The sequence below is a fragment of the Stylophora pistillata genome, chromosome 7 (assembly GCF_964205215.1).
Source record: "Stylophora pistillata chromosome 7, jaStyPist1.2, whole genome shotgun sequence".
Classification (NCBI taxonomy): Eukaryota; Metazoa; Cnidaria; class Anthozoa; order Scleractinia; family Pocilloporidae; genus Stylophora; species Stylophora pistillata.
In genome coordinates this window covers 10,253,545-10,281,504 of record NC_142525.1, presented here as the reverse complement: position 1 = coordinate 10,281,504, position 27,960 = coordinate 10,253,545, and the positions used below count along the sequence as shown (strand labels likewise).

Sequence of the window (27,960 nt, the reverse complement as noted above, 5' to 3'; positions counted from 1 at the left end):
AATCATTGAAGATGGTGTCGTTTTTATTTTAAAATCACTGCAGTCGATGACACACCACCAGCCGGTGGTGATTGAAAAGAAGACATTTTAATGGTGTTTGGGTTAACGAGATATTCAATACCTTTCACTCTTCGACCGTAATGTTTTATCATAATCGTAGGAATTTTAATTAGCTCTCTAGCAAATACTCAGCGACGATAATATTGTCACGAAATCCGAAACAAAAACCTTAGAAACAAGACTGGATATTCACATTCTGGTTTAGTTGGACTGAGAGAGCAAAAGCTTGAAGAGGAGTGAAGAAATAAAACTTGCTAGGTCATCGAAGACAAAATTGATTCCCCAGAGACATCAGTTTTGTCGAAGTCCTCTTTGTGCTAAAACGAAAACTCGCAATCCAACCGTTGTCCCAAGGAACTGTATTACTTACCAAAATTTGCATTTTCAAATTTGATACAAAAATAGAACTTGCGGACTGAAAAACAGATACAATTTTGGCTTTTGTTTTATTGGTGTAAAATTAGAGATAGAACAAAACATGAAATTTAAAAACTAAAATCTTGATGCTTTAACGCGAATATATTTTCAAAGTCAATTTTCATCATTTGTTCGTTTCGGTCCAATGACTTGTTGTTTTTGTCTTCAATATGCAAACTCATGAGAACTTGGTAATGGAGTATTTCCCTCTGATGGTTTGACAAGTCCACGCGATGCTGTTATTTCCTCGTTTATGGCCAATTTTACTGACTGACGCCGCAGGAGAATGTAGGTAGGCACGTCTTGACTGATCTCTCTTATGCCGGCCACGCAGAATTTTATTAGTTCCCAGTCTTTGTCAAACGGCCGAGTGGTTCGAAAGAGTCTAGTACTACCCAACAAAGGAGACGATGAAAAGGACGAAGGAAAATCTTTCCACATGTGCACCTCTCGAACGCTTCCCCTTACCAATAACTTTAGGAGGAGAGACAACTGGGAATGAGTCAGCCTCAGAAGGGTATGGGATCATTGGCGCTTTCCCAGCAGACGTCATTTGTACCCACTACAGGGCGAGTGACTAACGGATCCATTCTTCCATCATACAAACCGAACACACCTCCTGTTAGAAAGTAAGACGCACCAAATCAGACGTGAGCACAACTCGCAAGGACACTGTTACAAATCAGGGTCCGGTTGTTCGAAGGCCGATTAGTGCTAACACTGAGTTAAATTTCAATCCAGGTTTCTATAATTCTCCATTCAAGAACCTTTTTGGGATTATTTCGTCTACTCTTTTTAGAGCATCAAGTCATGAAATTGTAGAAAGAAAGAATTATATTGAATTTTCATGTAAAGCTTTTAGATCTAACATTAAATACCCCACTAACCCTTGGTTAACCTAGCTTTGAACAACCCCGCCCAGGTCTCGTTATTTTCAAAGGAATGGCAACACCGAACATACCAAAGTCTATCACGCGTGGATGCTGTCGTACCCAGCCTTCCATCAAATATATCCATCCCCTCGATTAACTATGATACATCTAACACGAAGTTTTGGTCTATAGTATCGCTTAGTATTTTTTCGAGTTGTAACATATTTTGACGAGCCCGCAGGGCTACAACTTCCCAACCACGCATGAGCAGAATATCATTTGCAGGGATAGACGTGGCTCAAAAATACTACTTATGGGAAACCATTACTTGCTAGGCGCGTAGGCTCTTGGCCGAAGAAACGGAATGACGCTTATTTTCCAAATGATAACGTCTATAAATCGTACTCACCAGTATGAATATAAAGTATTCTACGACCCTTAAATCTCTCAGGGTTGGTTTTCATCTCGTGTAACATCCCTCTGATGGCTTTGACGTTGTACACTGGGTCCACCATTATTCCAGTTGTTCTGGATATCTCCAAAATGTCCTCTTTATTAACATAGAATGATAAAAAGCCAGTTATTGAAACCGCGTCTTATACTATCTTCAGTGTAGCCGAACCTTGTATCTGAACTTTGTTTCTTGTGAACAGTGTCAAAAGGGCAGAAAGCTAGCAGCGAAAAGATACTTATTAAATTAAATCAACCCTCTCATAGAGTATACCTGAGGCCCGTAACTTGCGTAAGACCGCGGTTTGGGTTCCTTGAGGTTTTTAGGCAGCAAATTCACCATGTTAATGGTTAGGAAAATTTAAATCATAATTATTTCTATTCAGTAATGAAGCAACTTCAAATGCAATCTGTAATTATAAGCAATTATAACAATGATTGATTTTATTAATCATTATTGTTGTTTTACACGAATCAATAAGGTTAGCTAACTTTCTGCATTTCAACTTTAAATTTGCACTGGGATAAATTAACAGCCAAAGAGCATTCTAAAATGAATTTTTGCATGTTTAGTATAAGGAAAGGAAGAGAAAGTAATTAGATGCATAACTTTTGTATGTTCTCATGTTTTGTGAAGGTTGTTTACCAATAGATAGAAACAACTCTTTTCGACTTGCATGTCACTTAATCAAGTACCAAAATAAGCGAGTTATCATTTAATATATTATGTAGTAGACTACAAGCAGTCCCTCCTTTTCAGCAAAAACCCTTGCAAAAGTCAAAGAGAATCAGTGAAAAAAATTGAAAATAAACTAATGCACTGCAGGGAGCTCCCTACAGTGGGCTTGGATCAATGTTATCTTAATTATATATATTTTTCCTATTTTTAAAAAAATATCTTTTTTGACAATTTGACAATCCTGTGACCATAATCAATTAAGATTAAAATAGAGAAATTAACAAGGGGAGGACTCTTTTTATCCATTTATTTATTTATTTGTTTCCACAATTGCAACAGTTACAATACTTTTATCAACAATTAGTTGTTGAAGAATGAATGAAGTTTGGTTTAAAACAGATTAATTTTTTTTTCAATTCGCCTGACAGACTTCACCAACAAGGAGGAACTGCCCATAGATTAATTATGAAGAAACCAAATTCTGCAAATTCTTTGAGTCAACACTCACCTAACTCTTCTTCAGTGGATCTGCCATATCCCTTTCCTTTGTATCCATCAATAATATCAATTAATTCTTCTGCTTGAATATCTAGTCCACCTATCTGAAGGTCTTCACTGATTTTCTGGTAAAAATATTCTGCATCATCACACACGTTGCCTGCATGACACCTTTAAACAAATGACAGTGATGTTGGTGTTACTTATTAAAAATAAAGGTCTGAATTAGTTTCCCGTGTTCAAAGAAAAAATAACAGCAAGAAGCACAATTTCTTCAACTTATGTCTTTAGCACAATATAGATAAGCAGCGCAGTTGCAGAAATCTTTTACCAGCCTAAAGGTTGAGTATAAAGCTTTTAAACCATGTTCCCCAGCATGAAATGGTTTGTCAGCAGTTCCTTAAAGGTGATCAAGTAGATAATTTAAACTATAACAAAATTCTCGAACATGATTGATTATCACCAGCCCAATTTAAGTACTAATAGGACACTGTACACATCATCAACTTGTAATTGGACATTGTAACTAAGGGCAGTTGACGTGTCATGCATGTGTTTGTGGACAGCATGCATGATGTGAGAGCACTGTTGTCACACATTTTGCCAAATTAAATGGTTCGTTCTTATGAAAAATTTTAACTGATGTCTAGTTTCTTTCTTAAATTTTGTAGTAGTTTTCATTCACACAGGACTTTGTGTTAACATTTACAAATCCAACCCCTACTTTGTAGTCGTCTGACTTCATTAAGCACTCATTAATGATTACAGACCAAACTCACTCATTCACTTGGGGCTCCACTTTAATTGGGCCCTGTACGTACTTAAATAAAACCCTCTTAATGAACATAAGCAATAGTAGGAGTGTGGCCATAAATATCTGGAGAGCCCTCCAGATGGTCTCGTGAGATGCAAACAGCATGAAGAAAGACAAAGAGCACTGGTCAAATGATAAAATCCTTATTGAATGGCCAGATTGGAAAATATTTGGCTCTTGCCCATAGTTAACAGAATAGCCAGAGAGAGGTCTCTATTTTATGACTTTATTTCCTTGTCCAGCTCTCATGCAAAGTCAATAAAGAAAATATCAATATTTTTATAATGCTTATACTTGAGTTTTGATCCTGTTAAATAGTTTGCAATGGCAATCCCTGAAGCACTTCCACCACTGCCAACTGTTATGACAATGTCATCAAAATTCTCCAGCACATTCTGAAACAAATCAAGCCAACATTTTGACAGGTACCCAATTTATACTTGTTTAACAAACATGCCTCTGTGTGGTCAATGTTAAAATACATTTGCAACTCTTGACAAGAAATGCATTCAATAAGTGCACAACACAGAAGAAGCTTGTCATTTACCAAATGAATATAATCAAAGAAGGACAATTGAATTACCTGATCTATAATTTCTTTTTTTTTCTAGGTAACCAAACATTCCCATGTATTAAGAGCCTCCAACTTCAATCAGATAAGCTGACGAACCCCGTTTCTTCCTGAAAAAAAAAAAAAAAGAACAAAAAAGTCAGTGAGAAAGAACTTCAAGGAATATCCACCTACACACATCAGCAGACATGATTGTGGGGTTTTCATCCAAAAACATAGAAGCAGGTGAAGCAGGTAAGTAGATTTGAGCAAATTAAGGATAATACTATTCAAGTCTGAGTCAAAAATAACTGAGCCTATCAAAATTTACTTTGAGTATTCTCCAATATCCACAGCCTTCTTTCCTCACTGTCTATCATAATACCAACTCTCTGGGGTTTTCTTAGAGTTTCCCAAAATCATACTACAAAACAGAACCTATCAAGTTCATGTGTGAAGGCTGATAGTTTCGAAAGAAACGATTTGGGGCTGCGTCTGTGGGGGTAACGTAGTTCATGTATGGTTTATGAAACCTCCTGGATGGTGAGAAATTTGGACTCACTTTAAAATGTCCAAGTTAACTGGGTGTTTTAACGGTTAAGAGAGATCAGTGTCTAATTTCTCCAAACAATATCACCCCAGTTTCCAAATTAAGGTCATGAGAAAAAAGGAAATGATCATCGATTAAAGAATGTCTTGCTTGTTCATCAAATTCTCCTTGTCAGCTCCTTAGGAAATGTATAGTGAAGAGTATGGAGAACATGTATACTGATCTTATATATATCTTATTAACTGTTTTACTTAATATTCATCTTTTTCTTTTTTTTTGTCTGTTTATTTTCTATCCCAAAAATTATCAATCTAGTTGTAATTTGCTCATTCATTCTAGACTATTGATATCCACATGCTTTCGGATTATGGCAGGAGACTGGGACAAGGCAGTAAATTAACAAACTGAGGGGAGGAGGGGTGGGGCCCAATCCAGTATTAAACATACTCAGATTTCTGATATTGAGATCAGTGCCTTAGAAAGGTTGCATTGTTGATTTGACTCAAATTCAATCCCTTTAAGTCTAAGAGAAATCAACTTGAATGCCAATAGCTGTTCCTGTAATATTTTTGTTTGGCTTAATGTTTTAGAAGACACCCCAAGGTGACCACCTTATTATTTATTAATCAGTTTAATCGTTAGAGTTGGTTCAATTCGACTAAAATATCCCAGAACAAGAGGAACTTGTTTCTGCAAAACTTTCAAGCAAGTTCTGCCTGTGGAATCTAAAGTATGCAGTCAATTCCACTCAAAACTGTAAAAAAGGCTGCAACACAAATTTCTTCTAAAGAATTTTAATATTTTCATCTCAATTATGAGCTGGCTGGTTACCCCGCCTAAGTGGCAGCTCTCTTTAAATTAAAGCCTACTGCCAGTTTGAGTTACAAGATCAATATTTGCACCAAGGTGGTGCCAAATCTCTACTTTATACAGTTCTCTGACCTTTAATTTTTTTACTTACAATTTTTCAGACATTTTCTCCATCATTTGTTTAAGGCCAGATTTGTACTGAAGCTGAGGGACAACAATAATTTGACTTCCCACCAATTTGTTTAAAAACAGGTTTCCTTTACAACCAATATCTGTGGTCTGTATAGAGAAAAAAAGAAAAATTTTGTCAAGTTTCTTAGAATCAAGCTCGCCCAGAAATTTCAATAAGAGTATACAAGTAACTGTCTAAAACAGCAGTCACCATCTTTGTGAAGCAAAATTGGTGCCTTTTTTCTCTGAAATGAACAACATTAGAATAAAGATTAAACTGCGCACCATTAGCTGCCTTCTATGGAGATTTTGTTGTCTTCATCAAATGTTATTGAAACCCCTACTCAACTACTGTATGTTACAATGAAGGGTAAATTGTGTCTCCTCATTAGAAATCAGTGCAATCATTACGATAAGTATCATTATCATCACCATCATTGTTCAATCCCTTGGAACTATGGGTGTCTGAGTCCACTATTTAAAGTAACATGAGGTTTTTCTATGTAACAAACAGATTCCATGTTGCTACATGTCTGTTCAGTTACTGCAATAGATCACAGGAGCACCATTCCTTGTCTATAATCAATCCTTGGCTAATCAAATCTATGTGAAATCTTTTGTTGTTAATCACTAGTTATGCTGAGGGGTAGTAACAGATCTTTGATAGACACCACAAACTGCTTAGAAAACATCTGCATTAATTACAGTGAATCAAACACATGCCTCTTCAGGACTTCGTAAGAACAGGTAACAATCCAAACCAAGTTGTCTTGCTGCAACTGCAGTGCTTCTGCAATGATTGGACTGGATTCCACCACATGTGAAGATTGTATCACACTCCCTAACCAGGGCATCAGCTAACAAAAACTCCAGCTTGCGAACCTAAAACAAAATTGCCATAGCTTGATGAGATGAGCATAATTTAAGATTACTCAGTGGTCGAGGGTGAACTTTAACCCTCTTAACACCCAAACATCAGTATACATGTTCTCCATACTGTTCTCTATACATTTTCCTAAGGTACGGACAAGGAGAATTTGTTTAACAATCAAGAGCTTCTTTAGTTGGTGATCATTTTCTTTATTCTCATGACCTTAATGTGTGTTCCAGGCATGATATTGTAAGAAGAATTTAGATACAAGTCACTCTTAGCATTCAAAGGGTAAAAAAAAGAAAAAGGTAAGATACTTTGAATTTTGGCCAGAGGTACAGTGTGAAATCTAACAATTCCAAAGCAATACTTACAGTCATTTCACGTTAGTCAGATTATTACAACAATTAATCCGTGTGAAAACTAATTGACATATCATGTTTGAAGCATCCTTAATTTGTGTGAAGAATACCAGTCCTGTTTCTACCACACTCTAAATAATAGTAATAATAATAATAATAATAATAATGATGATAATAATAAAATATTTATATAGCACACAATCCACTATTTGTCCATGGCACTTTACATCAATAAGTTAAAAAATTATCTAAAAATGAAAAGAGTTAAAAAGCTTGTTTAAAAAGGTGTTTTTTAATGTCGTTTAAAAATGTCTATCGAACTATTGGATCTTAGTTCAAGTGGGATAGATTTCCATAGTCTCGGTGCCACCACAGCAAACACTCTCTCTCCATATGTTTTCAGTCTAGCTTTCGGGGTCCCCAGAAGGTGTTGAGTGGACAATCTTAATTTCCGTTCAGAGGTGTGGTACTTTAGTAATTCACTGATGTAGGAAGGTGCTGTTCCATTGAGAGCTTTGTAGACCAGTAGGAGAATTTTAAAAACTATAAGGTAACGGACAGGTAGCCAGTGAAGCTGTTTGAGGACGTGGGCTATATGATCAAATTTCCTGGTATGTGTAAATCATTAACAGACCCCCCCATCCCATTCAATCTTGGCTAAAAGTTCATAGAATCACAACACAACATTGTTTTGGGGTAGAGAGGACAAAATGGTTAACTTAACCAAGGGTAAAAGAGATAAAATTGAAGTAATAGGGGGTTGAAAAGATCAATATGTCCACAACTTTGTTTCCAATTGAAGGTACTATTTTTGCTTTAGAACTGCTATGTTCTCTTCTGCCTTCTTTTACCAATATATGATCATCTACCTTGCAATATTTTCTATCAAAAGGACTCATAAACAAGTTTTCATCACTCACAAGGATAACTCTATTCTGAGCTATTTTTTGCTATCTCTACAAAGTGCTTTTTCATTGCCATTTTTTACGTGCTATTCATATGGCTTATTGAAGCCTTGCCAACGACATCAGGCTTTTAATTAATTCCTAAAAGTGATCTTCTCAATACGACCGGCTTAATGAATTAAACTATGTACTGTAATGATGAAACGAATCAGTCCAGCTTAATTATCAATTTGTGCTGTGTTCTTAGACAAGACACCTTTAATCTCGCCTCCCTCGAGTCTTGATTATAAGTGGAGACTAAGTAACCACTCGGCGCGTATGTAACTTCTGCAATTTATGTAGTAGTTGAACCGCACAACTGCTCTTGATGGCGATTCAATACGGAATCTTTTAACATGTACATGAAGAACCAAGTCTGTGTTCCCTATTCATGCACTGCAAGCAGCAGTCAAACACGTGTTGTACGAAATATCTCCTCACCGAAGGTCACGTTTCCATCGCGAATCAAGTTTGATTCTTGTCTTTCTCCTTTAAGTGACACCAACCCTCTATTGCTGACGCGTGACCTTGCCCTTAATCGGCTAGTGAGATTCAAAGCCTCGAATTGACTTTTTTGGTAGGAAAAACTGAATTTTCTCTTGTTTTGCAACAGATTTCGTAGGGCGGACCAGAAGTCGCGTTTGAAAAATGTGTAGAGAAGAGGGTTGGCGAAAGATGTGATGTAGCGAATGACTATGAATGCTTCTAAGACAAAATCGAAATCTCCTATTTCTATGGCGACTAAAAGCATGGCGATAAAATAAGGAAACCAACAGCATGCAAATATGATGGCCATGGCTGCGAAAACCAAGATGCACTTCCAGTCACTTTTGTTTTTCTTCTGCTTCCGCAGCTTATTGCTCTCTACCGAAGATGGTCGCTGTCTTTTAGTAATCACTCTGAACATGGCTATGAATGCATAAACCATACATACGTACGGAAAAAGGAACACTGCAACAAGACAAACCGCAGTGTGAATGATGCGATAACTTTCAGATGTTTCATTATCATGCCAAGCAAGAGGAATGACAGCAAAAACCGTAGAAATGATCCACACTCCGAGCACTATTTTTAAAACCAATCTCTTGGTCACCACGTAGTGTTTCAGGGGGCTAACAGCTGCCAAGTACTTGAGCGCAGTAACAACCAGTATGTGATAAGAACCTGAAACCGCCAGTAATGTGTGCGAAGCGTATGTCCCATAGTGCAATTCTTTTGGAAAAATCTTAAAGCTATAAGCAATGAAGTATGGAATGGCGAAAGCGCCAGTACTGAAGTCACAAATTGCCAGGCTAAGAAGCACATAGTTTGAGGAAGTGCGGAGACGGGGACATCGGTAAAACAAGACAAACACGAGTCCATTAGCCACAACTATTGCTATGGCAATTGGAAGTAATTTGCTCAAGGCCTTGACTCCATCATCGGACTGTTGCTGGGGCGACTTTGAAGTTACATTGCTGTTATTCATTTTTACTTCTGTTGAACGACGAATGAAGATGAAATCACTGAAAGAGAAAAAGAAAACAACGTTAACGAAAGATATGTGATTATTTTCTGTGAGTACAAAGGGTAAATTAGTTTTTTTGCAGTACAAATGAGCGTATTTCATTAATTGACTACAGTAGGTGAGATCAGTGTAATTCGCGATCTAAATCGAAATACTAGTATTGATGCAAAAATAAAAACTCATGATTTTATAATTTTCCGGTCATCGTGAAACCTGATGCAATTTCCCATGGTTGGAACCTCCATTGTCAAGTGGAATTCTGCGTTCTTGTGCTTACCAGGTAACCCGGAAGTGAACAGAGACAACGTTTTTGGTGTTCGAAACTACTTAGTTAAAGTATGTTTTCATCCCAGGGAACGCTTTCGTATCATTACGGTCACCTGGGAATTCCCTAGAGAGGCCGATGAAAGACTTGTTCAGTGCCCCCTGTCCATGAAAGCTGATTAATATTCTCTTGGAACACCTGCAAGCCCTAGCTTTCCTCGGTATGTTGCCCATACCTTGGTAACAGATTAAACTCGTATACATTCCATGTTCAATATTCCGAGAATATAGATGGGATTACTAAAGCTCAATAAACCATTTTCTTACTAATGAAAACAGCAGTCATTGACCTCAGAGAATTATTAATCTTGTCTTAAATTGTTGATTATGAAAAACAAACGTGCACGTGCACATTCCAGAAGTTAATTTTCTTTTTTTTTTTTTTTTTGTACTTGTTATTTTCAGTTGCTTTATTTCTTTGTTTCGTTTGGTTTGCTTTTGTGTTGCAGCGGTAAAATAAACAATTCACTGTGCAAATGGCAGAGTTTCTTGTACAGCATACCAATAAAATCCAATCAGCGCAAACACATCCCTATCACTGTATTTGCTTCAAAGAACAAACTCTGCCAAATAACAACCTGTCAGCTGTTTCCTTCGTTACTATCGTTACATCTCGTTCGTGGTGCTGCGTTATTAGTTATCGATTTCTCGTTGTCTTCTTTCAAATTATACTTTTCATCTTGATCTTATTATTCTTTAAGAACAAAGCATAAAATTGGCATTCAACTATGAATGGCAAACAAAATTTGAATAAAGAAAAATATATCTACAGTCTGTCATGAGCTCAGAACAGAGAAACAATTCTGAGTTCCCACGATAAGGCGAACTTCAGACTGTCGGATTCCGCGTTCTGATCACGATGCTTCACTATTGAGCTTCGAAATACTCTATGGTGCGTGAAGTTATAATTTTGTTCATACAGATAGGTGACAGACGTCCCAGCTCATGCTTCAAGCATCACTGTTGTTGAAAGCTTCATGTAGTTTTATAGAATAGAAAAAATGGCAAATTTTGAGCTCAGTAAAAGAATACCTCTAAAATATTTTAAATGTGAAGCTAACTTCAATTTTGTGGATTTGTGGTCTTATAATGTACCTTTTTAGTAGTGTATGTCAAGGGACACGTGCAGTTGAAAATACGTTTCCATATATACAATTAAAAACCAGCAACAATGACGTTTGAATGGAAAGCATCCAGAAACGCAGAATCAATTCTGTATTCGGATACACATGTCAATGCCTTCAAATGATTAACCCAGGATCAAATGAATATGTAGGTAGTGGGTCGGTTCGCTGTAATTGGTGCGTTTTTGGCTCCCAATCATGTGAGTATTATTCAGTCGTCAGAAAGCTGAAACCGTCAAGGACCACAAGCTGTGCTTCTTGATTCTGTGTATTCTTGCCTCGGGAATTTCAATTTCACTTTCATTGTCAATATAATTTGAGTAAAATGTTAAGTGACTGACTCATATATCTTCCAGTGTAGTGAATTAATAAAAAAGCTTTTCGTACAAAATCTATCCATTTTTTATGTATTTTGTACCTCTGTATATTTGTCCTGATTATTGCTGCATTTTTTAATTAAAGCGAGCTATACATTTTGTAAGAAGGGCTGAATCTTGATAGCCTTGAAAACGAAACACGTTTGCTATGTCCAAAGGGAGGTGAGATATGTTGAGGTAACGAAAACTGAGTTAAAGAAAGTAAAAACCTACAATTACAACAGTAACCGAGTGCCATGAGAACGAAAGAAAACAAAGTAAGAGGAAAATAAGATAACTTGAACGAGCGATGAAACTTAACATATACATGTGAATTCTTGCCGAACTTGGCGCTTTCAAGCATATCAGCCCCTCTAATTAACATTTGCGGAAATGGCAGTCTGAAAAGATTCAGACTTTGATGACTCAATTTGAGACTACCCGCATTCTTCTAATTCCTATGGTTAGTATGTCATACACCGATTACAATATTGTCATATGCATGATGTTAAAAGCGATTTACTTTGGAAATACTGGAGATCTAGAACCAAAATCTCACGCGGAGATGAAGCATCGATTGGGAAACGTAGTCATTCCAATGCCTTTTCCGGTATTTTCATGTTAGTTTCAGTTTGAGGTTGAAACTGTCCTCGCGGGGCGTCGTCCATATGCGGGCCTTGTTTATCAGCTCGGATCCATAACCTCAATTAGTTAACTCAAGGCTTGTACAGTTATTGGGTTGTTGGCTCGTTGAGTCTCCCAGCGAATTTATCAAATCAATCCAAGAATGTTCTAGAATCGAATAAAATTCAATTGTCTTTGGATGTCGCTTGTGGGATGCATGGCCAGTCTATGCTGTTTAAAGTGAAATGTTTCACAAATTGCCGACTGCGCCAAAAAATATCAATAATAAAAGCTATCTAAAATATACTCAACAATCCTACCTGCCTATATTGAAGGTTTTTCAACAATGAAGACGAACACAGTTTTTCCCCTTGCAGGCAAACTACATCAGCGCATGAAAAAAGGGGAAAAATCATTTATTTCGGCTCTCGGAGTCTTTCACGCGATCATTCGACTGATATAGATAGTATTGCTCAAAGTTGAAAACCTTTTCTTCACATTGAATACATGTGTAGCTACCTGAGATAATAATAACTATTCAAATCAGCGTTTCAATTGATCACTATAACAATATATATATATTTTAAAAGGGGTTTTTGATGAAAGCGGCTCAGCGTAATTACGCTAGGTTTTTTTTCCGCTTTTGTTTTGTTATCGACTTGCACGCCCTTTTCTTGATTTTTTTTTTTTTTTTTTTGCTATTTTTTTGTTTCTGTTCCGAGCGGTGAAATTAATACCCCCATAACAAAATGAAGTTCTTTGTAATGATAGATCACCTTTAAAACGATTCATTAAATGTCAAGGAATGGTCGATGAAATGGTGATATTCTGTCAACTGGCCAGAGTTGGATTTTTCATCGATTTCTTTGTTTGATGCGTCAAGTGGGCTTTCTGCTTAATATGTATGTGATATTGTCCAACAAACAACTGTGCACATGCTGCAATATTTTAACATGAGTTTTCTCTTGGTAATCTTCTTTCTTTTTTTCCTTGGTGAGCCATTTGAGAGTGCACATCAGTGTAAAGATTTTGTGTAGGTATTGCCTGGGAGTTATAATCTTTAATTTCTACTGCTCTCGTTTGAATGCTTAAACTTCCAGCTTTGATAAGCCACGTTCTTCATGATTTTCTTTGAATTTTGAAGCCATATCTTGGCATTTTTATAAAGCTCATCATCAATAAATTTATTGTATCCCACTTTTGATTGTTTTAGTTGTTCCAGTTTTTTATAAAATTGTTCTTTATCAACACACAAAGCCATGCATTAGATGCTCAGTCCAATTTGGACCCAACTGAGCATGCTCCAGTTTTACATCAATTAACATTTTGGCCAAGTTGGAGCAAAAATAAATGATAATGAAAGATATGACAAAGGTTGACCACTGAATTGTTGGTAGTCAAGTGGATAAGACGACTGGACAACAAATCTGGAGGTTGAAGGGTCAACCCTGGATAAAAACTTAACTAGATTTAGGTTAATTAATTAAAGTAAAATTATAAATTATCGGTAGGCAATATGTAGGGGGGTAGTCTGAAAATGTTAGCATGATAGGGGAGGGATGAAATGGGAAATGTGGTCAAGGGGGTGCAAGGGAGAATAAGGGAGGGAAAGGCTAAGAAAACTGCAGAAGGGATTTTTTTGTATTTTTCAAGAACACTCCTGAAAACCATAGTTTACTAAGTTAAAAATAAAACTAACTAAAAAATATTCTGACTGCAACTTAGCCAAATATTCAGAATCAAAACAGGAATAAATTGTTCCCAACAAATAAATTATAAAAACTAACACAATATAGGCAAGTTGAAAAAAGAGACAAAAAAAGCAGTTTAAGTCTTCCTACCTTGTATAAGTGTTAAATATAATTACTATAAGCAATACTATATAAACATCAGAATTCATTTGGAGTTTAAAAAAATTCCCAAGATTCACATCAGCTGACAAAGATCCAAAACTTGCATCAGAATGAAGCAGTTGCATCTTGTAATGGTCATACTAATGGTAAAAAACCTTCAGTTGAATGCTTCAGTGCATCTTTTGTAAAAGGAGAAAAGGACCCTTCACAAAAACAGGCTGTAATTACATGTATTGAGAAAAAGGATCAAGATTGTCATGACCTTCAAAACTGGAGGCCAATTTCCCTTTTGAATGTTAATACAAAGATAGACTCAAAAGTTATTGCAGAAAGAATGAAAAGTCTATTGCCTAAATTAATACATTAATATAATTCAATCCGGATATATCCTGGGCAGAAATATCAGTGAGTATACGCTCAATTCTTGATAAATAGACTTCACACAAGCTAAGAAATTACCAGGAATTTTACTTTTCATTGGCTTTGAGAAAGCATTCAACAGTTTGGAATGGACTCTTCTTGAAAAATGTTAGAATCAATTTGGTTTAAGGCCTGAGTTCATAAGATGGGTCAATATTTTCTATAGGGATATTCAAAGTTGTATTTTAAATGATGGCCTTTGCTTTCCCTACTTTGGGATAAAGCGTGGAGATGGGTTATTAAAGGAGGACCCCCTCTCCCCCTACCACTTTGTCACTGCAGTTAAAATTCTAGCAACTGCTATACAAAACGAAGACAATATTAAAGGAATAAAAATAAACTATTTTAAAACTAAACTGCTGCAGTTCACTGATGACACAACTGTTGTTTTATCAGATTTAGATTCTGTACGAGCTTTGTCTGTATTGCTTGATTGCTTTGAGAATGTTTCTGGACTAAAAATCAATGTTAATTGTCAAAACAGATTAGCAATATGGATCAGCTCCCTCCAAAACTGTGAAAATTAACAACATGAAGTCAAATGGAAAACTTGCATAAAGTTTTAAGGAATTGTTATTACGTATGATGTACAGATACTGGTTGAGAAAAGCTTTATGTAATTAAGTGCGACTCCCACTAAAAGCGGTCCACTCGACTTCCTGTCCAAAAAAAATTTTCCTTAATTTTTTCCCTATGAAAAGGGTAAAGGCCACATATTTCAAAAATAGTTTGGTTGTTTTCTAATTCTCTTTTTTTGCTTTGCCACAAGCGAAAATTGACTTTTGGCCAGACCACCCGTGTAGACAACCATCGAAAGTGTAAATCTCACTGCTTTTGTCGAGCGCGGTGCGACTGCAGTAGTGTAGCTAGCGGAATTTTCTCTTGCTTCAAGTTACGAGCTATATTCAGTTAGCTTCACTAGAAATTATATTCATACCAGCGTGATCAGAAGAGACCCTTCCTTTCGACCTTAATTTGCATATCAAAAATTAACCAATTTAAAACAAAGAATTCTCAAAATGCAGGCGTAAATCGGGCTAAAAAGACACATCGGAGGATAGTTTATACACCAAGGAGGTTACCGATTGCCTCAAACCGGTGGGTATCTCTCTAGCTTTCATCCACCATCATCTTGAAAACAACGCAAATCAATGTCTTTATTTAATCGCGCACTTATCTAAGCTCATTTGCATAACTCTGAAAATGACCCATGGTATGTCTTTCACCGTTCAAACTTCATTTGTTTATCATCAACGTAAAGTGTTTTAGGTTTTCCTTACAAATGGATGGAAAATAAATTGCGAGTCATCCTAAAACGTTGCCTAAACATAATCAGTCGTAATGCTTTTAAAAAAGCATTACGACTGTAAACAAAGTAAACAAAACAAAGTAAACAAAGTAAACAAAGGCGATCGGAAGGCGCTTCCTCGATAATTTTCCTTAAATCAGGTCAATAGCCACGTACAGAGTGGAGAAGATAAAACTTAAAGAGTCCAATTTGGCATTCTGGTCATTGCAGACATACTGTGCAGCTTAAAAAGGACACACAAACATGTCTTAAAATTTTCACAGGTTTTTCAGGGGATTTTCCATGTCTTTTTCATGACACTGAGACTATGAAAATGCCATTGATTTAACCATGAAAATCCTGCAAAAAATCTGTGAATTTATCATGAATAATTTCACAAGACTTTCACGGGTTTTGATAATTTCATAGTGTGAAAAACACATATACAGTGGACTCCCGATAACTCGAACCTTCAAAGGAAATTGAAAAAGGTTCAAGTTATTGGGAGTTCGAGTTATCAGAATTTGAGAAAAAATGACTGGAAATAAGGGGAAAAAAGGTGTTAAATGTTTTTCTTTATATGCACTAGTGTACATTTTAATCAAATTTTATTAAAGTATAGAGAAGCCGAGTGAAAAAAAAGACAATACATCTCTAAATTACTGTATAAATCGGAATGTAACGTAATGTGAAAAATATAACAAAGGAATGCAGCGAGGAGAGGTCCAGTAACTGCGAACCATACAGGTTTTTTTTTTTAAGAGACCAATGTCGGGCTATTGGTGATTTAAAAAGGACTTAGGAAGCAACACTGCGAAAACCATCGGACTTGAACTGAACTGACACGTTTTGTGTAATGTAAAAGAAAGGAAACAGTTCACACGGCCGCCTCAAAATAAATCTAAGGCTTTGGACAACAGTGTTTTGACTTGTCACGTATCGACAGACATGGTTCGAGTTATCGAGGGTAAAATTATATTGAAAATGACCTGAAGGGAAACGAAAATTGGTTTGAGTTAGCGGGAGTTTCAAGTTATCGAGGGTTCGAGTTACCAATGGTAAAATTACAGTGAATGTACGACGGAAATCCATGGGAAATCGATTTTGGTTCGAGTTAGCGTGAGGTTCAAGTTAGCGAGGGTTTGAGTTATCGGGAGTCGACTGTATTTCAAATCGAATAAAACGAATTTGTTTAAAGTGGAAGATTTTTGAGGAAACAATTTTAACAAATAATTAAAGTAGACAAGGCTATTATTAAAGTGCACCTAAACCCAAAAATTTTTTTTTGCCTAACGAAATAAGCTTATTTTTTGGAGCATTTCTGTGCAAACATTTTTTAATTTGCTCAAATCTTTAATTTTCTGTGCCCAGTCAAAATACAGAAAATCAGCCGCCATCTTGCCCCACGACCGAGTTAAAAGAGGAATGGCTCTAGCGGGTAATGTGACGTTAAATCGAGAACACGAAAGTCTGCATTTCACACATTTTCACTTGTTTGGGAAGGTTGTCGCCGATATTGTCCGAAATATGTCGATTAGGTGTGTTGTATGAGGAATGTATGAAGCGCGATACCCTCTTGCAAATTTCGCACGTTGTTAAATCCTTCTATAAGATGATAAATCAAACACAAAGAATATATGAAAGACATAAATTAATTAATTTTTGACATAAACCCGAAAGATGATAAATCAAACACAAAGAAATTAGAATATATGAAAGACATAATTATATAATCTTTTGCACGATCATACGTATCACGATCATACGTATCACGATCATACGTATGATGTACGATCATACGTGCATCATACGTATCTAATACCGCAGTTCAAAATATATGAACTTCGTATATTCATTGTATCTGGTTTATCATCACGAGTTTATTACGAATCAACTTAACGGCCTGCTCCCAGTTGGCTTGTTAGCTCAATTGGTAGAGCGCTGCACTAGTATCGCAGAGGTCAGTGGTTCGAATCCCGTACAGGCCTAACTTTTTTCAGGTCCGATTTTCGCTATTGCATAAATAGCGCTCTCTACTGCGAGGATCGTGCATCATACGTATAGTCACAAGTCTGTTGACCTCCCTCTAAAGTTGGACAATGACGGAACTAAGTAAAATAGCGATAGAATGTTTCATTTAAGGCTCGAATTGTACAAAAAGTTTCCTTGCCTTTCATTTACTAAAGCCACTGTGTACCAAAGTATCATCGCATCGTGGAAATGCTTCCAGACCGCGTACCAAACAACATACCGACGGTCAATCGGTTCACGTAACACCCACAAGTTATGCATGCATGTCATCATAAGCAATTTCCATGATAAAAAAATTTAGTCACAGCTGCTGCTTTTCCGCGAACTCTTTTTTTTTTTTTTTGCAAATCTTCGCAAGGGTGTAAACTGCCGTGAATATAGAGTAAAGAAAACATTACAGACAACAATAATGATATCTAATGATGGAATACCGAGTCACTTAACACTTAACTTAACTCTAGTACACTTTGCCACTATACTTAAACCCTGGTACCTAACTTTAACTCTAGATGCAATCATAATCGTAGGAGTTTTAATTAGCTCTCTAGCAAATACTCAGCGACAATATTGTCACGAAACCCGAAACAAAAACCTTAGAAACAAGACTGGATATTCACATTCTGGTTTAGTTGGACTGAGAGAGCAAAGGCTTGAAGAAGAGTAAAGAAATAGAACTTGCTATGTCATCGAAGACAAAATTGATTCCTTAGAGACATCAATTTTGTCAAAGTCCTCTTTGTGCTAAAACGAAAACTCGGAATCCAAACGTTGCCCCAAGGAACTGTATTACTTACCAAAATTTGCATTTTCAAATTTGATACAAAAATAGAACTTGCGGACTGAAAAACAGATACAATTTTGGCTTTTGTTTTATTGGTGTAAAATTAGAGATAGAACAAAACATGAAATTTAAAAACTAAAATCTTGATGCTTTGACGCGAATATATTTTCAAAGTCAATTTTCATCATTTGTTCGTTTCGGTCCAATGACTTGTTGTTTTGTCTTCAATATGCAAACTCATGAGAACTTGGTAATGGAATATTTCCCTCTGATGGTTTGACAAGTCCACGCGATGCTGTTATTTCCTCGTTTATGGCCAATTTTACTGACTGACGCCGTAGGAGAATGTAGGCACGTCTTGACTATCTCTCTTATACCGGCCACGCAGAATTTTATTAGTTCCCAGTCTTTGTCAAACGGCCGAGTGGTTCGAAAGAGTCTAGTACTATCCATGAAAGGAGACGATGAAAAGGACGAAGGAAAATCTTTCCACATGTGCACCTCTCGAACGCTTCCCCTTACCAATAACTTTAGGAGGAGAGACAACTGGGAATGAGTCAGCCTCAGAAGGGCATGGGATCATTGGCGCTTTCCCAGCAGACAACGTCATTTGTACCCACTACAGGGCGAGTGACTAACGGATCCATTCTTCCATCATACAAACCGAACACACCTCCTGTTAGAAAGTAAGACGCACCAAATCAGACGTGAGCACAACTCGCAAGGACACTGTTACAAATCAGGGCCCGGTTGTTCGAAGGCCGATTAGAGCTAACACAGAGTTAAATAATTTTCAATCCAGGTTTCTATAATTCTCCATTCAAGAACCTTTTTGGGATTATTTCGTCTACTCTTTTTAGAGCATCAAGTCATCAAATTGTAGAAAGAAAGAATTATACTGAATTTTCATGTAAAGCTTTTAGATCTAACTTTAAATACCCCACTAACCCTTGGTTAACCTAGCTTTGAACAACCCCGCCCAGGTCTCGTTATTTTCAAAGGATTGGCAACACCGAACATACCAAAGTCTATCACTCGTGGATGCTGTCGTACCCAGCCTTCCATCAAATATATCCATCCCCTCGATTAACTATGATACATCTAACACGAAGTTTTGGTGTATAGTTTCGCTTAGTATTTTTACGAGTTGTAACAGATTTTGACGAGCCCGCAGGGCTACAACTTCTCAACCACGCATGAGCAGAATATCATTTGCAGGGATAGACGCGGCTCGAAAGTACTACTTATGGGAAACCATTACTTGCAAGGCGCGTAGGCTCTTGGCCAAAGAAATGGAATGACGCTTATTTTCCAAATGATAACGTCTATAAATTGTACTCACCAGTATGAATATAAAGTATTCTACGACCATTAAATCTCTCAGGGTTGGTTTTCATCTCGTGTAACATCCCTCTAATGGCTTTGACGTTGTACACTGGGTCCACCATAATTCCAGTTGTTCTGGATATCTCCAAAAGGTCCTCTTTATTAACATAGAATGATAAAAAGCCAGTTATTGAAACCGCGTCTTACACTATCTTCAGTGTAGCCGAACCTTGTATCTGAACTTTATTTTTTGTGAACAGTGTCAAAAGGGCAGAAAGCTAACAGTGAAAAAATACTTATTAAATTACATCAACCCTCTCATAGAGTATACCCGAGGCCCGTAACTTGCGTAAGACCGCGGTTTGGGTTTCCCTGAGGTTTCTAGGCAGCGAATTCACCTTGTTAATGGTTAGGAAAATTTAAACCATATTTCTATTAATTTTGGTAATGAAGCAATTTCAAATGCAATCTGTAATTATAAGCAATTATAACAATTATTGATTTTATTATTCATTATTGTTGTTTTACACGAATCAATAAGGTTAGCTAACTTTCTGCATTTCAACTTTAAATTTGCACTGGGATAAATTAACAGCCAAAGAGCATTCTGAAATGAATTTTTGCATGTTTGGTATAAGGAAAGGAAGAGAAAGTAATTAGATGCATAACTTTTGTATCTTCTCATGTTTTGTGAAGGTTGTTTACCAATAGATAGAAACAACTCTTTTCGACTTGCATGTCACTTAATCAAGTACCAAAATAAGCGAGTTATCATTTAATATATTCATGTGGTAGACTACAAGCAGTCCCTCCTTTTCAGCAAAAACCCTCGCAAAAGTCAAAGAGAATCAGTGAAAAAAATTGAAAATAAACTAATGCACTGCAGGGAGCTCCCTACAGTGGGCTTGGATCAATGTTATCTTAATTATATATATTTTTCCTATTTTTAAAAAATATCTTTTTTGACAATTTGACAATCCTGTGACCATAATCAATTAAGATTACAATAGAGAAATTAACAAGGGGAGGACTCTTTTTATCCATTTATTTATTTATTTCCACAATTGCAACAGTTACAATACTTTTATCAACAATTAGTTGTTGAAGAATGAATGAATGAAGTTTGGTTTAAAACAGATTAATTTTTTTTCTCAATTCGCCTGACAGACTTCACCAACAAGGAGGAACTGCCCATAGATTAATTATGAAGAAACCAAATTCTGCAAATTCTTTGAGTCAACACTCACCTAACTCTTCTTCAGTGGATCTGCCATATCCCTTTCCTTTGTATCCATCAATAATATCAATTAATTCTTCTGCTTGAATATCTAGTCCACCTACCTGAAGGTCTTCATTGATTTTCTGGTAAAAATATTCTGCATCATCACACACATTGACTGCATGACACCTTTAAACAAATGACAGTGATGTTGGTGTTACTTATTAAAAATAAAGGTCTGAATTAGTTTCCCGTGTTCAAAGAAAAAATAAGGGCAAGAAGCACAATTTCTTCAACTTATGTCTTTAGCACAATATAGATAAGCAGCGCAGTTGCAGAAATCTTTTACCAGCCTAAAGGTTGAGCATAAAGCTTTTAAACCATGTTCCCCAGCATGAAATGGTTTGTCAGCAGTTCCTTAAAGGTGATCAAGTAGATAATTTAAACTATAACAAAATTCTCGAACATGATTGATTATCACCAGCCCAATTTAAGTACTAATAGGACACTGTACACATCATCAACTTGTAATTGGACATTGTAACTAAGGGCAGTTGACGTGTCATGCATGTGTTTGTGGACAGCATGCATGATGCGAGAGCACTGTTGTCACACATTTTGCCAAATTAAATGGTTCGTTCTTATGAAAAATTTTAACTGATGTCTAGTTTCTTAAATTTTGAAGTAGTTTTCATTCACACAGGACTTTGTGTTAACATTTACAAATCCAACTCCTACTTTGTAGTCGTCTGACTTCATTAAGCACTCATTAATGATTACAGACCAAACTCACTCATTCACTTGGGGCTCCACTTTAATTGGGCCCTGTACGTACTTAAATAAAACCCTCTTAATGAACATAAGCAATAGTGGGAGTGTGGCCATAAATATCTGGAGAGCCCTCCAGATGGTCTCGTGAGATGCAAACAGCATGAAGAAAGACAAAGAGCACTGGTCAAATGATAAAATCCTTATTGAATGGCCAGCTTGGAAAATATTTGGCTCTTGCCCATAGTTAACAGAATAGCCAGAGAGAGGTCCCTATTTTATGACTTTATTTCCTTGTCCAGCTCTCATGCAAAGTCAATAAAGAAAATATCAATATTTTTATAATGCTTATACTTGAGTTTTGATCCTGTTAAATAGTTTGCAATGGCAATCCCTGAAGCACTTCCACCACTGCCAACTGTTATGACAATGTCATCAAAATTCTCCAGCACATTCTGAAACAAATCAAGCCAACATTTTGACAGGTACCCAAATTATACTTGTTTAACAAACATGCCTCTGTGCGGTCAATGTTAAAATACATTTGCGACTCTTGACAAGAAATGCATTCAATAAGTGCACAACACAGAAGAAGCTTGTCATTTACCAAATGAATATAATCAAAGAAGGACAATTGAATTACCTGATCTATCATTTCTTGAAAGGCTGTTAGGTAACCAAACATTCCCATGTATGAAGAGCCTCCAACTTCAATCAGATAAGCTGACGAACCCCGTTTCTTCCTGAAAAAAAAAAAAAAAGAACAAAAAAGTCAGTGAGAAAGAACTTCAAGGAATATCCACCTACACACATCAGCAGACATGATTGTGGGGTTTTCATCCAAAAACATAGAAGCAGGTGAAGCAGGTAAGTAGATTTGAGCAAATTAAGGATAATACTATTCAAGTCTGAGTCAAAAAATAACTGAGCCTATCAAAATTTACTTTGAGTATTCTCCAATATCCACAGCCTTCTTTCCTCACTGTCTATCATAATACCAACTCTCTGGGGTTTTCTTAGAGTTTCCCAAAATCATACTACAAAACAGAACCTATCAAGTTCATGTGTGAAGGCTGATAGTTTCGAAAGAAACGATTTGGGGCTGCGTCGGTGGGGGTAACGTAGTTCATGTGTGGTTTATGAAACCTCCTGGATGGTGAGAAATTTGGACTCACTTTAAAATGTCCAAGTTAACTGGGTGTTTTAACGGTTAAGGGAGACCAGTGTCTAATTTCTCCAAACAATATCACCCCAGTTTCCAAATTAAGGTCATGAGAAAAAAGGAAATGATCATCGATTAAAGAATGTCTTGCTTGTTCATCAAATTCTCCTTGTCAGCTCCTTAGGAAATGTATAGTGAAGAGTATGGAGAACATGTATACTGATCTTATATATATCTTATTAACTGTTTTACTTAATATTCATCTTTTTCTTTTTTTTTGTCTGTTTATTTTCTATCCCAAAAATTATCAATCTAGTTGTAATTTGCTCATTCATTCTAGACTATTGATATCCACATGCTTTCGGATTGTGGCAGGAGACTGGGACAAGGCAGTAAATTAACAAACTGAGGGGAGGAGGGGTGGGGCCCAATCCAGTATTAAACATACTCAGATTTCTGATATTGAGATCAGTGCCTTAGAAAGGTTGCATTGTTGATTTGACTCAAATTCAATCCCTTTAAGTCTAAGAGAAATCAACTTGAATGCCAATAGCTGTTCCTGTAATATTTTTGTTTGGCTTAATGTTTTAGAAGACACCCCAAGGTGACCACCTTATTATTTATTAATCAGTTTAATCCTTAGAGTTGGTTCAATTCGACTAAAATATCCCAGAACAAGAGGAACTTGTTTCTGCAAAACTTTCAAGCAAGTTCTGCCTGTGGAATCTAAAATATGCAGTCAATTCCACTCAAAACTGTAAAAAAGGCTGCAACACAAATTTCTTCTAAAGAATTTTAATATTTTCATCTCAATTATGAGCTGGCTGGTTACCCCGCCTAAGTGGCAGCTCTCTTTAAATTAAAGCCTACTGCCAGTTTGAGTTAGAAGATCAATATTTGCACCAAGGTGGTGCCAAATCTCTACTTTATACTGTTCTCTGACCTTTAATTGTTTTACTTACAATTTTTCAGACATTTTCTCCATCATTTCTTTAAGGCCAGATTTGTACTGAAGCGGAGGGACAACAATAATTCGACTTCCCACCAATTTGTTTCAAAACAGGTTTCCTTTACAACCAATATCTGTGGTCTGTATAGAGAAAAAAAGAAAAATTTTGTCAAGTTTCTTAGAATCAAGCTCGCCCAGAAATTTCAATAAGAGTATACAAGTAACTGTCTAAAACAGCAGTCACCATCTTTGTGAAGCAAAATTGGTGCCTTTTTTCTCTGAAATGAACAACATTAGAATAAAGATTAAACTGCACGCCATTAGCTGCCTTCTATGGAGATTTTGTTGTCTTCATCAAATGTTATTGAAACCCCTACTCAACTACTGTATGTTACAATGAAGGGTAAATTGTGTCTCCTCATTAGAAATCAGTGCAATCATTACGATAAGTATCATTATCATCACCATCATTGTTCAATCCCTTGGAACTATGGGTGTCTGAGTCCACTATTTAAAGTAACATGAGGTTTTTCTATGTAACAAACAGATTCCATGTTGCTACATGTCTGTTCAGTTACTGCAATAGATCACAGGAGCACCATTCCTTGTCTATAATCAATCCTTGGCTAATCCAATCTATGTGAAATCTTTTGTTGTTAATCACTAGTTATGCTGAGGGGTAGTAACAGATCTTTGATAGACACCACAAACTGCTTAGAAAACATCTGCATTAATTACAGTGAATCAAACACATGCCTCTTCAGGACTTCGTAAGAACAGGTAACAATCCAAACCAAGTTGTCTTGCTGCAACTGCAGTGCTTCTGCAATGATTGGACTGGATTCCACCACATGTGAAGATTGTATCACACTCCCTAACCAGGGCATCAGCTAACAAAAACTCCAGCTTGCGAATCTAAAACAAAATTGCCATAGCTTGATGAGATGAGCATAATTTAAAATTACTCAGTGGTTGAGGGTGAACTTTAACCCTCTTAACACCCAAACATCAGTATGCATGTTCTCCATACTGTTCTCTATACATTTTCCTAAGGTACGGACAAGGAGAATTTGTTTAACAATCAAGAGCTTCTTTAGTTGGTGATCATTTTCTTTATTCTCATGACCTTAATGTGTGTTCCAGGCATGATATTGTAAGAAGAATTTAGATACAAGTCACTCTTAGCATTCAAAGGGTAAAAAAAAGAAAAAGGTAAGATACTTTGAATTTTCAGGGGTGGCCAGAGGTACAGTGTAAAATCTAACAATTTCAAAGCAATACTTACAGTCATTTCACGTTAGTCAGATTATTACAACAATTAATCCGTGTGAAAACTAATTGACATATCATGTTTGAAGCATCCTTAATTTGTGTGAAGAATACCAGTCCTGTTTCTACCACACTCTAAATAATAATAATAATAATAATAATAATGATGATAATAAAATATTTATATAGCACACAATCCACTATTTGTCCATGGCACTTTACATCAATAAGTTAAAAAATTATCTAAAAATGAAAAGAGTTAAAAAGCTTGTTTAAAAAGATGTTTTTTAATGTCGTTTAAAAATGTCTATCGAACTATTGCATCTTAGTTCAAGTGGGATAGATTTCCATAGTCTCGGTGCCACCACAGCAAACACTCTCTCTCCATATGTTTTCAGTCTAGCTTTCGGGGTCCGCAGAAGGTGTTGAGTGGACAATCTTAATTTCCGTTCAGAGGTGTGGTACTTTAGTAATTCACTGATGTAGGAAGGCGCTGTTCCATTGAGAGCTTTGTAGACCAGTAGGAGAATTTTAAAAACTATAAGGTAACGGACAGGTAGCCAGTGAAGCTGTTTGAGGATGGGGGCTATATGATCAAATTTCCTGGTATGTGTAAATCATTAACAGACCCCCCCATCCCATTCAATCTTGGCTAAAAGTTCATAGAATCACAACACAACATTGTTTTAGGGTAGAGAGGACAAAATGGTTCACTTAACCAAGGGTAAAAGAGATAAAATTGAATAGGGGGTTGAAAAGATCAATATGTCCACAACTTTGTTTCCAATTGAAGGTACTATTTTTGCTTTAGAACTGCTATGTTCTCTTCTGCCTTCTTTTACCAATATATCATCATCTACCTTGCAATATTTTCTATCAAAAGGACTCATAAACAAGTTTTCATCACTCACAAGGATAACTCTATTCTGAGCTATTTTTTGCTATCTCTACAAAGTGCTTTTTCATTGCCATTTTTTACGTGCTATTCATGTGGCTTATTGAAGCCTTGCCAACGACATCAGGCTTTTAATTAATTCCTAAAAGTGATCTTCTCAATACGACCGGCTTAATGAATTAAACTATGTACTGTAATGATGAAACGAATCAGTCCAGCTTAATTATCAATTTGTGCTGTGTTCTTAGACAAGACACCTTTCATCTCGCCTCCCTCGAGTCTTGATTATAAGTGGAGACTAAGTAACCACTCGGCGCGTATGTAACTTCTGCAATTTATGTAGTAGTTGAACCGCACAACTGCTCTTGATGGCGATTCAATACGGAAACTTTTAACATGTACATGAAGAACCAAGTCTGTGTTCCCTATTCATGCACTGCAAGCAGCAGTCAAACACGGGTTGTACGAAATATCTCCTCACCGAAGGTCACGTTTCCATCGCGAATCAAGTTTGATTCTTGTCTTTCTCCTTTAAGTGACACCAACCCTCTATTGCTGACGCGTGACCTTGCCCTTAATCGGCTAGTGAGATTCAAAGCCTCGAATTGACTTTTTTGATAGGAAAAACTGAATTTTCTCTTGTTTTGCAACAGATTTCGTAGGGCGGACCAGAAGTCGCGTTTGAAAAATGTGTAGAGTAGAGGGTTGGCGAAAGATGTGATGTAGCGAATGACTATGAATGCTTCTAAGACAAAATCGAAATCTCCTATTTCTATGGCAACTAAAAGCATGGCGATAAAATAAGGAAACCAACAGCATGCAAATATGATGGCCATGGCTGCGAAAACCAAGATGCACTTCCGGTCACTTTTGTTTTTCTTCTGCTTCCGCAGCTTATTGCTCTCTACCGAAGATGGTCGCTGTCTTTTAGTAATCACTCTGAACATGGCTATGAATGCATAAACCATAAATACGTACGGAAAAAGGAACACTGCAACAAGACAAACCGCAGTGTGAATGATGCGATAACTTTTAGATGTTCCATTATCATGCCAAGCAAGAGGAATGACAGCAAAAACCGTAGAAATGATCCACACTCCGAGCACTATTTTTAAAACCAATCTCTTGGTCACCACGTAGTGTTTCAGGGGGCTAACAGCTGCCAAGTACTTGAGCGCAGTAACAACCAGTATGTGATAAGAACCTGAAACCGCCAGCAATGTGTGCGAAGCGTATGTCCCATAGTGCAATTCTTTTGGAAAAATCTTAAAGCTATAAGCAATGAAGTATGGAATGGCGAAAGCGCCAGTACTGAAGTCACAAATTGCCAGGCTAAGAAGCACATAGTTTGAGGAAGTGCGGAGACGGGGACATCGGTAAAACAAGACAAACACGAGTCCATTAGCCACAACTATTGCTATGGCAATTGGAAGTAATTTGCTCAAGGCCTTGACTCCATCGTCGGACTGTTGCTGAGGCGACTTTGAAGTTACATTGCTGTTATTCATTTTTACTTCTGTTGAACGACGAATGAAGATGAAATCACTGAAAGAGAAAACAACGTTAACGAAAGATATGTGATTATTTTCTGTGAGTACAAAGGGTAAATTAATTTTTTTGCAGTACAAATGAGCGTATTTCATTAATTGACTACAGTAGGTGAGATCAGTGTAATTCGCGATCTAAATCGAAATACTAGTATTGATGCAAAAATAAAAACTCATGATTTTATAATTTTCAGGTCATCGTGAAACCTGATGCAATTTCCCATGGTTGGAACCTCCATTGTCAAGTGGAATTCTGCGTTCTTGTGCTTACCAGGTAACCCGGAAGTGAACAGAGACAACGTTTTTGGTGTTCGAAACTACTTAGTTAAAGTATGTTTTCATCCCAGGGAACGCTTTCGTATCATTAAGGTCACCTGGGAATTCCCTAGAGAGGCCGATGAAAGACTTGTTCAGTGCCCCCTGTCCATGAAAGCTGATTAATATTCTCTTGGAACACCTGCAAGCCCTA

General features: G+C 36.7%; 3 protein-coding genes and 1 pseudogene across 7 annotated transcripts in view; all 4 read right to left on the bottom strand.

Moving 5' to 3' along the window:
• Positions 1-487: 487 nt before the first annotated feature.
• LOC148726572 (uncharacterized) lies at positions 488-7,122 on the bottom strand (annotated as a pseudogene). The gene is made up of 8 exons (XR_015989178.1): positions 7,117-7,122; positions 6,589-6,753; positions 5,852-6,066; positions 4,374-4,471; positions 4,085-4,185; positions 2,987-3,147; positions 1,759-1,899; positions 488-1,096 (listed from the first exon to the last, which is right to left on the bottom strand). The product of XR_015989178.1 is annotated as an uncharacterized LOC148726572 (transcript).
• Positions 6,931-9,723, bottom strand: LOC148726571 (RYamide receptor-like). Its single transcript, XM_088726538.1, has one exon. The coding sequence runs from the start codon at positions 9,655-9,657 to the stop codon at positions 8,458-8,460; it is 1,200 nt and encodes a 399-aa protein (XP_088582664.1). The 5' UTR covers positions 9,658-9,723; the 3' UTR covers positions 6,931-8,457.
• An 8,703-nt stretch (positions 9,724-18,426) lies between these two features.
• On the bottom strand, positions 18,427-23,918 carry LOC148726570 (uncharacterized). Its single transcript, XM_088726559.1, has 6 exons — positions 23,794-23,918; positions 22,313-22,412; positions 22,024-22,124; positions 20,930-21,090; positions 19,699-19,839; positions 18,427-19,032 (listed from the first exon to the last, which is right to left on the bottom strand). The coding sequence occupies exons 1-6, from the start codon at positions 23,817-23,819 to the stop codon at positions 18,920-18,922; spliced, it is 642 nt and encodes a 213-aa protein (XP_088582685.1). The 5' UTR covers positions 23,820-23,918; the 3' UTR covers positions 18,427-18,919.
• A 2,028-nt stretch (positions 23,919-25,946) lies between these two features.
• LOC148726563 (RYamide receptor-like) overlaps positions 25,947-27,960 on the bottom strand; it is a 139,792-nt gene continuing 137,778 nt past the window's right edge. For all 4 annotated transcript variants that reach the window (XM_088726546.1, XM_088726544.1, XM_088726545.1 and 1 more), the window contains one exon: positions 25,947-27,489. In XM_088726546.1, the coding sequence (XP_088582672.1) occupies positions 26,394-27,452 (1,059 nt within the window). In that variant the 5' untranslated portion in view covers positions 27,453-27,489 and the 3' untranslated portion in view covers positions 25,947-26,393. The remainder of the gene's footprint in view (positions 27,490-27,960) is intronic.